Genomic DNA, 15,848 nt, shown 5'->3' with positions numbered 1-15,848 from the left:
CACAGTAGTCAGTATGTAATGACTGTGAAAGACAATGACATCCAACCAGACACATAAATCACAGTTTGCATTATCTTGTCTGAAGCAATATGCTCCAATATCCCACTGTGATGACTACTTATGTCATAAATGAGATGAGAAACTGTCATTGTACAGTAACTCAGCAGAAACATATTTAGCTGAGGTGAAGCCAACGCAACAAAATTATTGTCGTCTAGTGGCCTGATACGCTAAATTTGGCCACGTGAGATGCCTATGCAAATCAGGTGATTTATTTTGTCAATGGAAGGTTGTCTTCATTATCAGCTACAAACAAAAGATGAAAGAGTCATAGAATTCCATTGTACATGCAATGAGGTGTGTAATTGATTTTTATTTTCAGAGACCAAAGCTGGTCCAAGGTAGAGATATCTCCCGATTGGCAGGGGATGAGTGTGAAGGCCACATTTCTGAATCAGTCAAAATTAAGCAAAATATCAGATACGTAAAAGTTGAGTTTTGACCTAATTTACACGATGCAGATTTGGGAAGGTTATCCTTTAAAACACTTGTACCATAGTGGTCTTTTATAGATATAGATTTCTTCAGTGAATAAAAAAATGATTTTGTATTTATATAACAATTTAGCATATCAAAACATCCCAAAGCACTTAATTAAATAAACTACTTTAGGAGTCTGTCACCTCCTACAATGCAGCATTCCCTTAGTACTGCACTGAATGTGACCACATAAGTAAGAGGAAAATGACTGCATAGCCTTGCAGGATTGTAAACAGAATAGATAGCAATCATATTTTCCTCTTCTTCGGGCATCAGTAGCTAACTAATTAAAATCAGCCTTGGCTCAATGACAATACTCTTGCCTCTGAGTCAGAAGGTCATGGGTTCTAAGCCCCATTCTAGGACTTGAATACATAAGTTAGCCTGACACTTCAGTGCCGTTATCCATTGTTGGAGGTTGGAGATGCCATCTTTTGGATGAGATGTTAAACTGAGGCCCCGTCTGCCCTCTCAGGTGGATGCAAATGATCCCACAGCGCTATTTAAAGAAGAGCAGGGAGTTCTTTGGTGTCCTGGCCAACATTAATCCCTCAATCAACACCACCAAAAACAATTAAACGGTCATTCATCTCATTGCTGTTTGTGGGGCTTTGCTGTGTGCAAATTGGCTGCCATGTTTCCTACATAAAATGACAGTGACTACACTTTGAAAATTCTTCATTGGCTGTAAAGTGCTTTTCAACATCCTGAGGAGGTGAAAGGCATCATGTAAATGAAAGTTCTTTCTTAATATAAAATGGGCAGCATCTGAAGCCAGCAGATGGGAGGACATTGGATTCCGAAGCAAGTTTTTTAATGCCCAGCGCAGTATGCAATAGTCTGTCACCACAGACAGTCCTTCACTACACTATTGCCATGTAAAGTAATCTGCAGTGCAGTCAACACTATTTCTGCTTTGCACTTTGACCTCTACAGCTTGTTTTGTTCTTTTGGCCTAGTGAAGTCTTACTTTTATCTTCAAGCCTAGCTCTGACCAGCCTTTTCTCTAAACAGTGCTAATCCAGGCTAATAGACAACAGAGCAGATTTTCTTTTTGTGCCCGGGGCAGTGAAGAGGAAAAACAAGCAGTATTCTGTTAAGTCAGGTCTCTGCCCTCACTTCAGTAACCTCAGGATTTCCTAGGGCTCCCAAAAATTATGTCACTGGGTCTGTGTCTGAACTAGGCGCAGGCCTGCGGTACGATGGCAGTGAGATGAGAGGGAGCATTCTGGCCTCTTTTGGAGATTGAAATTGTGTGGCATACAGAAGATGACCACAATTCATGAGATGGCGTTAGGAGCATACAGTAGGGCACCCTTATGACCCATCCAAGCATCTGAAGCATCCTTTTAGGATGCTTATAGCTCATTCTATTCAAATTCGGGTCCTGATCTGTGTATCATTGTAGTGCTCCTCTGCAGCAGTGTTCAATGTACAAGTGCCATGAGCCATGGGAGGAGCTGATATCCTTTGCCTCCAAAGAGCCTTCCTAACACTTGCCTTTGATTTTGGAAAAGAGCATGGATGCGAGACTGTCAAAGGATAAGAGCATCATGAAAGGTCCCAGCATACTTTGCATTTACATGTAGGAATTGGTGGTTGGAATTGTATATTCAGGGAGTGAAATCCGTTTCTGTTGATGTGATGTTGAGCACTGACATTCAGGTCACATATAGCCACATGAGGCTATTAATTGCCTCAAGAAGCCAGGAAAATCCAGCTACTCTATAGAACTTTATTGCACGCTCATTCAATTGCCTGGGACCACTGGCAAATTTAATAAGTTGTGCAGCCCTCGTGAACAGGGCATTAGTGATTTACCTGTTGCAAGTACACACAGCAAATTCCCAGTAACTCCATTCTCAAAAAAATTTGGAGCTTTTGTGACCTCTGCAACTGTGAACATCATCTTTGCTCTTAAGCTGGTCTGGAGCTTTGGCTGTGACATTGAGTAAAGTCTTCCAAGGCCTCTGAGCTGAATCACAGATTTCCGCCAATCACTACTCCAATGGGTATGCAAATAAGTTGACCCAGGAACCCCTTGTGTAAATACCTCTCCTGACCACTCATGGACGCAAATCGCCACGTGGAAATTCACCCCCTTGACTTTTTCAGCTATATGTGCCTTCTGAAGTTTGCACAAAACAAAAGCAACAAGTGTGTAATCAGCAGTCTGTTTTTGTCACCCTGACTCACATACACACGCATAGAGCCTCTCTGTTTAAAAAAAACACTCAAATAAATTTTACCTGAATAAAGATTTTGAAATTTGTCCTCCAGCTTTTCTTCAAATAATTTTGAAAGACAACTAAACATAAACTGAACGAAATTAAAGAGAAATATTCTATCAGTGCATCCAGCTGAAAGACTCATATATTCTGGGAAATTAAGTGCATTGCATATGCTCAGACTACTCACAGAATCGTCCCTCTGGGAAAAATATCCAACGTCGACTTCTGGGAGAGAGAAAGACTTCAAGTAAAAACTTACAATAAAACCATCAAAAGATACAAAACAATTCAATGGATAAATTTAATCATGTTACTGTGATTTTTTTTAGTTTTGCTTAAGCCTTTATTCTGGGCATTAGTAATTTCAGTAACTGAGAAAAAATATAGCCATGAAAATTTTTCAGAAAACATTTTGAGTGATTTGTGGAGAATGAGTTTGAATGTGGACATCGGAATTTACAGTGTTAGAAAGGTTTTGTAGATGGGAAGTGCACCTAGATGTAAGATTTTTAATAAGCTATAGATAACAATGAACGCTGGCATCAAATATTAATATAGTGTCACTAACACCTTCTTTTCTTCCAAATTCAGGACATTTAAATGCACCAGTCTGAACATCATTCCAAGTGGAGCTTTCTTTGGACTCAGTAACTTAACAAGCATGTACGTATTCAACTGATGTGTGTAATGTGTTGAATATTCGGTTGTGGCAGCATCTAAAGAAAACTGGAATATAGGGAAATATAGTAGTACTCTCTTTTTCTTGATTCTGCAGTATGATTTTGCTAAGTTTAATACCATCACCAAAAAAACAAAGGGAGAAGTTAGGATTTTCTTTATACAATAGGTTGTTAGAACATGGAATACTCTACCAGAAACAATGGTGGAATCAGAATCCATAATAGCTTTTAAAAAGGAATAGATGAATATTTGAAAAAGAACAATTTAAAAGAGTATGGAGAATGAACAGGGGAATGGGATTAGTGGATAGCTCTTTCAGAGAGCTGGCATAGGTGTAATGGGCCAAGTAGCCTCCTTCAGTAATGTAAAATTCATTGATTCTAAACATTACTATGTAACAGAAGTTCTCCGTAAACATGACAAATTGATTCTGTGGTATAAATTTTCATCTTCAAATTGCCATGGCTGCCTGTAATGAGTCTATGCCATAAAAGTTGGGGCGGTGGTCACTTTTGTGCTACAGAGAAAGCAGTGCTGGCAAATGAGCTGCTACATGAAGACCTGAAGCCACGCTCATCTTTATAGAACCCACCAGATTTTTATTCCATTGAAATCTTCGCTAAATAATGGTGAGGAAATTTACCCCCCCCCCCCCAAAATATCTGCTGATATTGAAATGGAATGAAAATTAGGCGGATCCTGTAAAGGGCATGTGATCAGCCCCTGTTACATTACTACCCAGGCGGTGAAGAAGAAAATCTACCTCAAGGTAATTGATTTTCTTTGGAATCGATTACCTTGGTCTAAGTAAAATCTAGGGCCTTTCACAAGGCCTCAAAAGGACTCTTGCTAACTCTCAGAGTTCATCTGAGGCCTTTTAAGAGCGCAAAGGTTGAATGCCCAGGGTAGCTCAGGAACACCCTACAACACAACCCATTGACGTGGGCGGGGGGCAGTGGGTGTAAGATCTGCCCATGGCTCCTCCTACCAGAAAATTTCAACCTGGAACAAACGGGGCCAGAAATGGGTTCCATCCCATTTTCCAGCCCATGAACCAGAGATTCCGATTTGGCCTGGACTGGAATTTCAGGCCTTTAATCTACAGTCTGAGAGTGAAACTCAACAGTAAATAAGCCACAACATTTTTTACATGAAAAACGGAGGGGAATACTAGAATAATGGCCCATAATGAACGACAGAGTCCTGGAACTTTGAACCAAATCCTGATCAGTAGAGAACAGAATCAACATGAAGACTTAACTGGAATTCACTGAATTGATCTTTCCTCTAGATCTCTGGCATCAACTGCAGTCTTCTTTCTGGGACTAGACTGGTTATTTCCAGTCCAGAAGGGAAGAAACATGGGGTTCGTCTAATGACAGGATCAAATATTATGGACATAATCTTCTAGCCATTATTATTAGAAAAATGAGAGTTCCAAGACCACACACTTTATTTCTCCTACATTTCAAAAGATGAATGACTGTTGACGTAAAGGCAGATTCAAATTTGAGATGGTCTCCCACACTGACAGCCACTTATGCAAAATGATGTTATTCCAGGATTATGCATATCCGATAGAAACAGTGCAACATATGAGAACCAGACCATTAACAACAGTTGAAACATGTTTAGATACTTCACTGAAAAGGAGACATCAAAACAGAGCCACTGAGATTAATTGTAGAGGGTAGATTTTCCTCCAAATACTGCAGTATCCTAGGAGGTGCTGGACGAAAGTAGGGCAAAAATCCATTATGCCGGATCCTAGCCCATTTTTCCATCTGACAGATTTTCCAATATCACTTCCGTCAAACTTCGGCAAATCCAACAAGCTAGGTGGTGAAGGCCACAAAAGAGACTATAAAAAATCTTGTAAAATCTTTGTTCCTGAACAGTTTTTTTTTGCTGCTGACAACTGCTTCACTGTTTGCGTTCACACCTATCACTGTGGGCTGTCTGTTTTTGTTCCCTCCCCCATTCTAAAGAGGCCACAATACGTTTTCATTGGGAATACTCCTGTTTTTGTGTTTTTGAGGAAGAAGAGGGAGGACAGACTGTTCTGGCACCATTTAGGTGTATAGCACTCACCCATTGGTATCACCATTTCAAAATAGGCAGACACAGGGATATAAGTGCAGGAGTAGGCCATTCAGCCCCTGAAACCTGTTCTGTCCTTCATTTAGATTATGGCTGATCTGACCAAGGCTTTCCTACCTCCAACTGGCCCAGAAGCAACGTTTGGACAGGGTGAACTTTCCAAGCAAAGTCATCGAAGAGTTACGCCACCCACTGCAACATGACTTGCGCTCCACTTCCATCATGGGTGCTGTGCTCCCAATATTTGTGAAGTTCACTAACACCCTGAACTTTTACCTAATGGGATCACTCTAGACTGTCTCTGGGGACCCCAGTATCATTAGTCAATCTGCTGTGTGCAGACACATCAAGCAAGTCACAGATGCGTTGTTTTCTAGAGCAAATCATTTCATCGCCTTCCACATTCACAACCTGTCCAAGCATGACCGAGCAATGCAATTTTAGCCAAGTGGCTGGATTCCCCAAGTTAAAGGAGATATACATTGCACCCATATAGTCATAGTTGCTCCCTTTGTAATCTTAACATGTACGTCAATTGGAAAGGATCCCACTTGCTCAACCTCCAGTTTGGCAGTTCTGCATCATTCAAGTGAATGTTCACTTTTCTGGTAGCTATCACAGTGCCTTCATTTTAAGGCAGTCTGCTGTGCCAGGACTGTTTGACCCAGAAAGGCAAGTGCCTGAATAGATATCAATGCAGAGGAGTGTAACTTTCCAGCGAAAGAATTGGAAAGAAGTTTATAAACTTCTTTTCAGATACAGTGAAGCAAGTGTTTTGTTTAATTACTGGAAAATAAATCATTAGTGTTTCCTTTACCCAATGCAACTGCATTACTAAAAAAAAGCAGCGCAGCTGCATAAATAAATCTCCATATAAACAATCGTTCTTTTTCAATTTTCCATGCAAAATAAAATAAAGCACAGGTCTAATATGTCCCTTTGTGTCACTCTGTGTTGGGTCTCTCTTTTTTACTCTTTCTCCCTAAAGTAAAAAAAACACTTGATAATAGATATCACGTAAAATTTAACATAAAGAACTGCTAAAATCTGTCTTTCACTGTGCTTCCAAATCATTTGGAGAAACAAAGCTCACAAATATTGTTATAAGCCAGAGGTAAGGCACACTTTGACATCTGCACTGAGAGAAAAAAATAGGTCTTTAATTAGGCAATGATTGCTTTCAAATTTTCAGTATAAACAAAATAAAGCGCAAATCCTCTAATCACTAGTCTTGGTCTCTGCCTATATATGTCTGTCACTCTCAACAGCCTCTCTATAAAATAACAATAATAAGCGTTTGAAGTAGTTTTCTTGTCAAACTGTATGGCAAGCAATGTTCCAAATTCATTGCCCTGTTTGTTTTGAAATCATTTGGAGAAACAAACAAATAAATTATATTGCACTGAGGAAAGATATCTTTCCACATGTTGCACTGAATCATACTGATGCTTGCTGGGAGATCTCCATAATGATTCCATAAATTACTGTGTAACAGAAGTTCCCCATAAACATTAAAGTAGAGATCACTTCCAAATCATTACATGGTACAAAAACACTATGCTTCAATCTGCACTAAAAACGTTTATTATGCCAGTCATATGCTCAAATAAGAGGTAGAAGGCACTTCCCTATCTCACACCCTCTACCACCAAGAAGGCCAAAAGCAGTAATAATGTGGGAACACTGTCACCTTCAAGTTCCCCTCTAAGTCACAACCCATCCCAACTTGGAGATATATCACCATTTCATTCCCTGGGATGTGGGCGTCGCTGGCAAGGCCAGCATTTATTGCCCATCCCTAATTGTCCTTGAGAAGGTGGTGGTGAGCCGCCTTCTTGAACCACTACAGTCCGTATCGTGAAGGTTCTCCCACAGTGCTGTTAGGTAGGGAGTTCCAGGATTTTGACCCAGCGACGATGAAGGAACAGCGATATACTTCCAAGTCAGGATGGTGTGTGACTTGGAGGGGAACGTGCAGGTGGTGTTGTTCCCATGTGCCTGCTGCCCTTGTCTTTCTAGGTGGTAGAGGTCGCGGGTTTGGGAGGTGCTGTTGAAGAAGCCTTGGCGAGTTGCTGCAGTGCATCCTGTGGATGGTACACACTGCAGTCACGGTGCACCGGTGGTGAAGGGAGTGAATGTTTAGGGTGGTCCAATCAAGCGGGCTACTTTGTCCTGGATGGTGTTGAGCTTCTTGAGTGTTGTTGGAGCTGTACTCATCGAGGCAAGTGGAGAGTATTCCATCACACTCCTGACTTGTGCCTTGTAGATGGTGGAAAGGCTTTGGGGAGTCAGGAGGTGATTCACTCGCTACAGAATACCCAGCCTCTGACCTGCTGTTGTTGCCACAGTATTTATGCGGGTGGTCCAGTTAAGTTTCTGGTCAATGGTTACCTCCAGGATGTTGATGGTGGGGGATTCAAGGGGAGGTGGTTAGACTTTCTCTTGTTGGAGATGGTCATTGACTGGTACTTGTCTGGTGCGAATGTTACTTGCCACTTATGAGCCCAAGCCTGGATGTTGTCCAGGTCTTGCTGCATGCGGGCATGGACTGCTTCATTATCTGAGGGGTTGCAAATGGAACTGAACACTGTGCAATCATCAACGAACATCCCCATTTCTGATCTGGAATCCTGGAATTTTGTACCTAACACCATTGTGGGAGCGCCTTCACCATAAGGACTGCAGCAGTTCAAGGAGACAGCTCCCACCAACTTCTCAGGGCACTTTGGGATGAGAAAATAAATGAAGCCTTTCCAGTGTCACTCATGTCCCAAGAACAAATAAAAAGGCAAAGCTTAAAGATTGGACAAAACCTGGATGAACTCTAACAGTTACAGCAAACCTTCAGCTTTCAGTGGAAGGGCTGAAAAAATAAATGACTGTCATTGAAGCTGAAATGCTTTGTATTGTGTTCGTATATTATTTTGTTAATATAAGAAACATCAGAAAGGATGGAATGAGAAATGGTCATTCAACCCATAAACCAACATTTTCTACAGACCTGTCATGTACAGTCTACCCTGTTGTGGATTCTACATCATCAATTTAATCTCCCATGGGAAAGTTCTGCATAAATGCTCCCTGATCTATTGAGGTAATTAAGAATTAATCCAGAACAACAGCAAAATACTGCGGTTGCTGGAAATCTGAAATAAAAAAAGAAAATGCTGGAAAAGCTCAGCAAGTGAGGCAGCATCTGTGGAGAAAGGAAAAGAGTTAACGTTTCAGGTCGAAGACCTTTTGTCAGAACTGGAAGATGTTAAAGAGTTAACAGTTTTTAAGCAAGTACAGAGCCAGGGAAAGCGGGGTTGTCGGGGGGGGGGGGTGGTGGGAGGGAGGGGAGGGGAGGAAAGAACAAAGGCGAAGATCTGTGATCGGGTCGAAGGTAAGAGTGATTAAATGACAAAAGGGATGATGGTGCAAGGCAAGGAGGTTGGTAATAGGACAGGTTAAGAGACAAAAGATAGGTCTTGAGGAGCTATAAATGGCAACAGCAGAGCCATAACCAGCAGCTGCAATTCCAAATTAATCCAGAATATTTATCTATTCCACATCTCTACTAGTCAACCCAGACTTGTTGCTCTCCAAAGAAACATTACCCCAGCCCCAGCTGCTGGAACCACCATATCCATCTCAGTCCCTGTAACCTCCATGTCTGTTCCCAACTTGATTTGTTGCTCAAATTTATTTTCTTGTAATACAAGCATACAGATTTTTAAGATTAATATACAATGATCCTATTCCTGTTGTGCAGAATTTTAAAGACTGCATAGATAATTTAATCTACTGCAGCTCACTTTAGAAGCTAATTTAGTGAAGGCTAAGGGTTGCAGTCAGCAGAAACAGTAGAAAAAATGTTCATCTTTTATCAGAATGATACAAAGGCTTTCAAAGATAGAACACCTGGTGCTTCCCAAGCTTCAGCCGAGGTCAAATATGTATGCGGAAAGCAAAGTCCTTGGATTTTGAGTTGCTCTTGTTAACAGTTTACTGGCACAAATATAGTGGATAGTTCAAAGTCCCACTTCACTTTTCTGAACATAATTGGCCTATTCAGATACTAAAACTCGATGCAATCATGTTTTCAACTTGAAAATACTCAGAATGAGATGCCATGGAAAAGTACATTTTGAATCAAGAAGCTACAAAGAAACAGGTCACAAAAATCCATACCCTCCCAGTAGCACGTCTGAAAAAGCCATCTCCCTCCAAGAACAAGTAATAGCGCTGCAAGTACCTTCGATTTTAATGGAGCTAATACATTTTTGCAACGTTAGTTATTCAGCAAATATTTGGAGTCTGAACATTTTTAATCATTTTTTCTTTGTAAGCAAACTTGAGTGGGGCCATTGTGATGTTTCAGCTGGTTAATGAGGTAACTTACTGAGCTATACAGACCTCTAGTAATGTACTTTTTATGCTCGATCTGCGCTAACCTCAGCTGATATCAGGCGAGTTGGTGGTATGGGTGCTGCAATTGGCTTCCGGGCCCCTGGGGTTACATAGAATTACATAAAATTTACAGCGCAGAAACAAGCCATTTGGCCCAACTGGTGTATGCCGGTGTTTATGCTTCACACGAGCCTTCTCCAACCCCTATTCATCTAACCCTATCAGCATAATGTTATCTTCTTTTCTCCCTTATGTGTTAATCTAGCTCCCCTTAAATGCATCTATGCTATTTGCCTCAACCACTCCTTGTGGTAGTGCATTCCACACTCTTACCATTCTTTGGGTAAAGAAGTTTCTCCTGAATTCCCTATTGGATTCCTATTCCCTATTAGTGACTATTTTATATTTATGGCCCTTAGTTTTGATCTCCCCCACAAGTGGGAACATTTTGTCTACATCTACCCTATCAAACCCTTTCATTATCTTAAAGACCTCTATCAGGCCACCCTTAGGGAGAAGAAAATCATCAGGATTTTCACTCCTAATTGGAATCCAACAGTCTCTGCTGGAAGTGTGCAAGTGTGGCTGTCTGTAAGAGGAGAATCAGAGTCAGGCTCAATTCTGATGCTCCCCATGGTAGAAAAGCCTGCTGACACCCACTGGTTACATAGTGTTACATAGTATTTACAGCACAAAAACAGGCCATTCGGCCCATCACGTCTATGCCAGTGTTTATGCTCCACACGAACCTCCTCCCACCTTACTTCATCTCATCCTATCAACATATCCTTCTATTCCATTCTCCCTTATGTACTTATCTAGTTACCTAAATAAGGTCACAAATGAAGAATAACCATATGGCTATGATTCCAGAAGCCACATTATGCCCACAGAGCCATACATGAGGAAGAGTCATTGCCTTCAGTCGAGGTGTGGAGAAAGAAAATTGGCAGAAAAAGGAGAGAAAGTAAGAAAGCACTGCTGGGTGAAATTAAATGGTTTTCAAAATATGGGCCTCAAAACTCCTTGGGACATGATCCCATCAATTTTGCCAAAATTGCATCTGCCGATGGCCTCCAGTGCTGACCCACTGGAGCTTGTGAGGTTGTGGGGGGGCACCTAATGAGCATGGTGCAGGCGGGCATAAGCACCACTACAGGCACATCTCTGGCACCTGACTGCTCTATGCCCATGGAAACTTTGTTGTTCGCTACCCTTGGAGATTGCCCAGCTGCCTCCTCACCGTGGATATATTCCCCTCGGTCCCCACTGCCAGTAATGTTTTTAAATCCTCTATTTTAGGGTCCAGGCTGTGCAATGGATATGTCGGAGTGATTTCAAATAAAGATTATAAACTCTTTGAGCTTCACTCTCAACCTTGGCTTCATGAGAAATGTACTTCAATTCTTTACTTTGGGAGAGTGACCCACAGCACTTGCAGGATTACAAGTGAAGGACAAAGCTGGATCATCATTCTACAGAAATATTTTTTTAAAATGTATATGTCCAGAGGGATGTGATCTGAGAGCGCATTGCATATCTTAAGCTTTATACTCATAGTTTGTGGTGTCAGCTGAACTCTTGATCAGATTACTGCCTTGTAATCACTTCTGTATATCCATTACTTTACATAATTCAGCATATATTAGCAATGACATTACTAAATCATAAAGTTAGCAGGTATATCAAGTTGAATGTCTGTGTATTGAAAGAATGTACTTCTGTATGCCATTTGTTGGTCCTTAGTCGAAGGCAGTCATTTTAATCTATTCAGAGCCACTTTGGGAACAGGTTAGAAATGCTTTCCGGCATCCACAGCTTTTTGCTTTTGTCTTAGGAATATTTATTGTTGCCTTTCAAATGAGGTACCAATGAACTGAATAAGCTTGCTGTTATCGTCTCAGAAAAGTTTCTCCCCAGAAAGTACGCTAGAGAAAGGAATGACATCATTCGTTTCACTCCTATGAGATACGGATTTGATTCAAATGGCCAGAACAGTTTCAAACCAACTCCAGTGCAAAATACACATTTTTGTTACAACTTCTCAAAGGCTGTGGCAAAGAGACATGAGGTTGATCCCCAGTGTCAAAGGATTGAGCTATCAGGAAAAACTGGAAAGACTGGAAAAACTTGGCTCTTCAGCCTTAAAAGGAGATGATCAAAGGGTATTAGATAAGATAGCAAACGGTACAAAAAAGGTAAATTCAGCGGCAAACTGTAACTGTAGGACAAGATGGCAAGGGTTCAAACTAATGAAAGGCAAATAAAAACAGAAAATGCTGGAAATACTCAGCAGGTCAGTGAAAAGAAAATTTGGGGTCGCTGTCAGGAAGTTCTTTGAGCAAAGTGTGATAAAAACTTGATGTGGAGATGCCGGTGATGGACTGGGGTGGACAAATGTAAGGAATCTTGCACCAGGTTATAGTCCAACAATTTTATTTTAAAATCACAAGCTTTCGGAGATTATCTCCTTCGTCACTCACCTGACGAAGGAAATAATCTCCGAAAGCTTGTGATTTTAAAATAAAATTGTTGGACTATAACCTGGTGTAAGATTCCTTACATTTGATAAAAACTTGGAACAGGCCTCCAGGTCGGATAGTAGAGGCAAACCCTTGGAGCTTTTAAGAGATAGTTAGATGCTGTGCTGAGGGGGACTGCAAATTTTTCTAGATGGTTGAAATAAGATGGCGGCATGTTTTTCTCATCCCCATATTTATAAAAGCTACCTGTGGAATTATCTTCTCTTTTAAAAGCATTCCCAAACTCACTGGAAATTTGGTGAACTTAAAACAAAAACATCAAGATATATAGATATTGTATTGTTAATATCCCTTGACAAACCCCTGTTATTGCATGTTAGATATTAATATAATACCTATAGCATTGTGGAAAATAAAGTTAAAATCTGTGGAAACATGTGGTGCTCCTACTTAAATTATTTTAATGTTTAATTCATTTCATTTTATTCTGTTTTTATAAATAACAGTAGAGTGTTACAAAATGATGCTTTGGAGAATATAGAAGAAAATACCTTTGTCAATCTACCCAATCTTCATGAAATGTAAGTAAATGCATCTAGTAACCAGCTTTAGTTTGGGAATGAAAAAAAGTACTGTATTTGCTTGAAGCTGATTTTGTCATTTCTACCAGTGTTCAAGTTTGGTTGTGTTAATGTCTATTTGTGTAAAGTGAACAAGGCGAACAGCTTGTGTTGTAGATAAATGCTGAAGAACTTAAACATATGGGCTGTGTTATGTTGAATAAATACAAACAGACCATAGAAATTTATGGCACAGTAGGAGGCCATTCAGTCCATCGTGTCTGTGCCGGCCAAAAAAGAGCCTCCAGCCTTATCCCACTCTCCATCTCCTGGTTTGTAGCCTTGTAGGTTATGACACTTCAAGTGCACATCCAAGTACTTTTTAAATGCAATAAGGGTTTCTGCCTCTAACACCCTTTCAGACAGTGAGTTCCAGATCCTCACCACTTTCTGTGGGAAAAAAAATCTCCTCAATTCCCCTCTAATCCTTCTACCAATTACTTTAAATCTATGCTCCCTGGTTACTGACCTCTCTGCTAAGGGAAATAGGTCCTTCCTATCCACTCTATCTAGGCCCCTCATAATTTTATACACCTCAATTAAATCTCCCCTCAGCCTCCTCTGTTCCAAAGAAAACAACCCCAGCCTATCCAATCTTTCCTCATAGCTAAAATTCTCCAGTCCTGGCAACATCCTCATAAATCTCCTCTGTACCCTCTCTAGTGCAATCAGATTGTTCCTGTAATGTGGTGACTAGAACTGTATGCAGTACTCTAGCTGTTGCCTAACTAGTGTTTTATATAGTTTTTCTGAATAATACAGAATATACAGATATTTTCACCATTATAGGATCACAAAATAGCCAAATCTGTGCAGTATCATTTTCTATCAGTAGATGTTCAATAGGAGTATGTTATAAGACAGCAGTTAATCATGGTTTTAAATTACATAAATAGTGAAAGCCAAGCCAAGACAGTTAATAAATTAAATCTGAACATAGAAATGTGTTTCTGTCTTTCATATCACATGTATGGAATTAATGGGGGTGAAATTGGTCTTTGGCAAAAGTGGAGAATGGGCGATAGCAAATCGGCAGTCCGATTTACACTGTACCTGATGTAAACTTCAATGGAGAAGAAAATCAGGTGGGGTGTAAAACGGGCTGCCAATTCACTATTGGCCATTTTATGCTACGACCGAAGACCAATTTCACCCTCCATATCGTTTGTAGTGGACTATTTCTGTGTCATTACTACTTCTCCAGCACTGCTAGCTTCACAGAAGTTCTGTTTCTCTCTGTCTTAATTTCCCTTCACCTCTGCCATTCTGCTCACCTTCATTGTTACCCATTTCCCTTCTTGTTTGTGACTGTGCATTTGCCAAGATCTTCTTTTACAGCTAGATCTCTCTCCTCAGCACGTGCCTCCAACACTACCTCTTCCCACCGCAAGTTTCACCTTTCTTCGGATCCACTCTGATTCACAAATACCTTTGTGATGTTCAGAAGGGAAAGTCATGCTTGACCAGCCTTATTGAGTTCTTTGAATAAGTAACCGAAAGAGTAGACAAGGGTAATGCAATAGATGTAATATATTTGGATTTTCAAAAGGCCTTCGATAAGACTCATGACTAAGGTCAGAGCACGTGGAGTCAGTCAGGGGACAGGTAGCAGAATGGATAGCAAGCTGGTTACAAAACAGAAAATAGAGACTAAGGGTTAAGGGTAGCTACTCAGACTGGCAAAAGGTGGGAAGTGGTTCACAATTTACATTAACGATTTGGACTCGGGAATCTGAAGTACAATTTCAAAATTTGCAGACAACACCAAATTGGGGGGTGTAGTTAATACAAAGGAAGGATGTGTCAAAATGCAAGAAGACATTAATAAACTTTCAGAATGGGTGTGTAATTGACAAATTAATTTCAATATAGATAAGTTTGAGGTGGTGCATTTTGGTAGGAAGAATAAGGAGTCCACATATTTCTTGGATAATAAGAGTCTAAATGGGGTGGAGGAGCAAAGGGATCTAGGGGTACAGATATACAAATCACTAAAAGTAACAACGCAGGTTAATAAGGCCAAAAAAAAGGCAAATCATGCACTGGGGTTTATATGAACATAAGAAATAGGAGCAGGTGTAGGCTGTACGGCTCCTGCTCCACCATTCAATAAAATCATGGCTGATCTTCTACCTCAACTTCACTTTCCTGCCCTATCCCCATATCCCTTGATTCCCTTAGTGTCCAAATATCCATCGACCTCAATCTTGAATATACTCAACGACTAAGCATCCATAGCCCACTGGAGTAGAGAATTCCAAAGCTTCACAACCCCCTGAGTGAAGAAAGTTTTCCTCATCTCAGTTCTAAATGGCTGACCCCTTATCTTGAGTTTGTTCCCAGAATGATAGAATTGAAAAGCAGAGAAGTTATGTCAAACTTGCATAGAACCTTGGTTAGACCTCACTTGGAGTACTGTACACAGTTCTGGTCACCATATTATAAAAAGGATATAGAAGCATTGGAGAAGGTGCAAAAAAAATTCACAAGAATGATACCAGAACTGAGTGGATATACTTATCAGGAAAGGCGGAACATGCTGGGGATCTTTTCTCTAGAAACCCGATCAAGTAGACAGTCAAGATCCCATGGCACTATATCCCTGGCCAATATGTATCCCTCAACCAATACCACTAAAAGCACGGAAACAAATAAATATTTGAAAAAGAAAAGCTTTAAATGGTATGGTGAAGGGTAGGATATTGCGATTAAGTTGATAGCTTTTTCTTTTAAATGTTCTACTTTTATGTCTTGTTAAGAACATTTCAAACTATTGTGAATGGTGGAGGCCCTAGAACTGA

The 15,848-nt window shown here is 40.5% G+C and overlaps 1 protein-coding gene across 1 annotated transcript in view; it reads left to right on the top strand.

Annotated features, from left to right (window-relative positions):
• Positions 1 to 15,848, top strand: part of LOC137324552 (follicle-stimulating hormone receptor-like) — a 157,574-nt gene that overhangs the window by 76,042 nt on the left and 65,684 nt on the right. The window contains exons 2-3 of the mRNA XM_067988963.1: positions 3,363 to 3,434; positions 12,934 to 13,008. Of these exons, the coding sequence (XP_067845064.1) occupies positions 3,363 to 3,434; positions 12,934 to 13,008 (147 nt within the window). The remainder of the gene's footprint in view (positions 1 to 3,362; positions 3,435 to 12,933; positions 13,009 to 15,848) is intronic.

Source organism: Heptranchias perlo, chromosome 8 (assembly GCF_035084215.1).
Source record: "Heptranchias perlo isolate sHepPer1 chromosome 8, sHepPer1.hap1, whole genome shotgun sequence".
Classification (NCBI taxonomy): Eukaryota; Metazoa; Chordata; class Chondrichthyes; order Hexanchiformes; family Hexanchidae; genus Heptranchias; species Heptranchias perlo.
The sequence above is the reverse complement of the archived record's forward strand: the minus strand, read 5'-3'. Positions and strand labels throughout refer to the sequence as shown.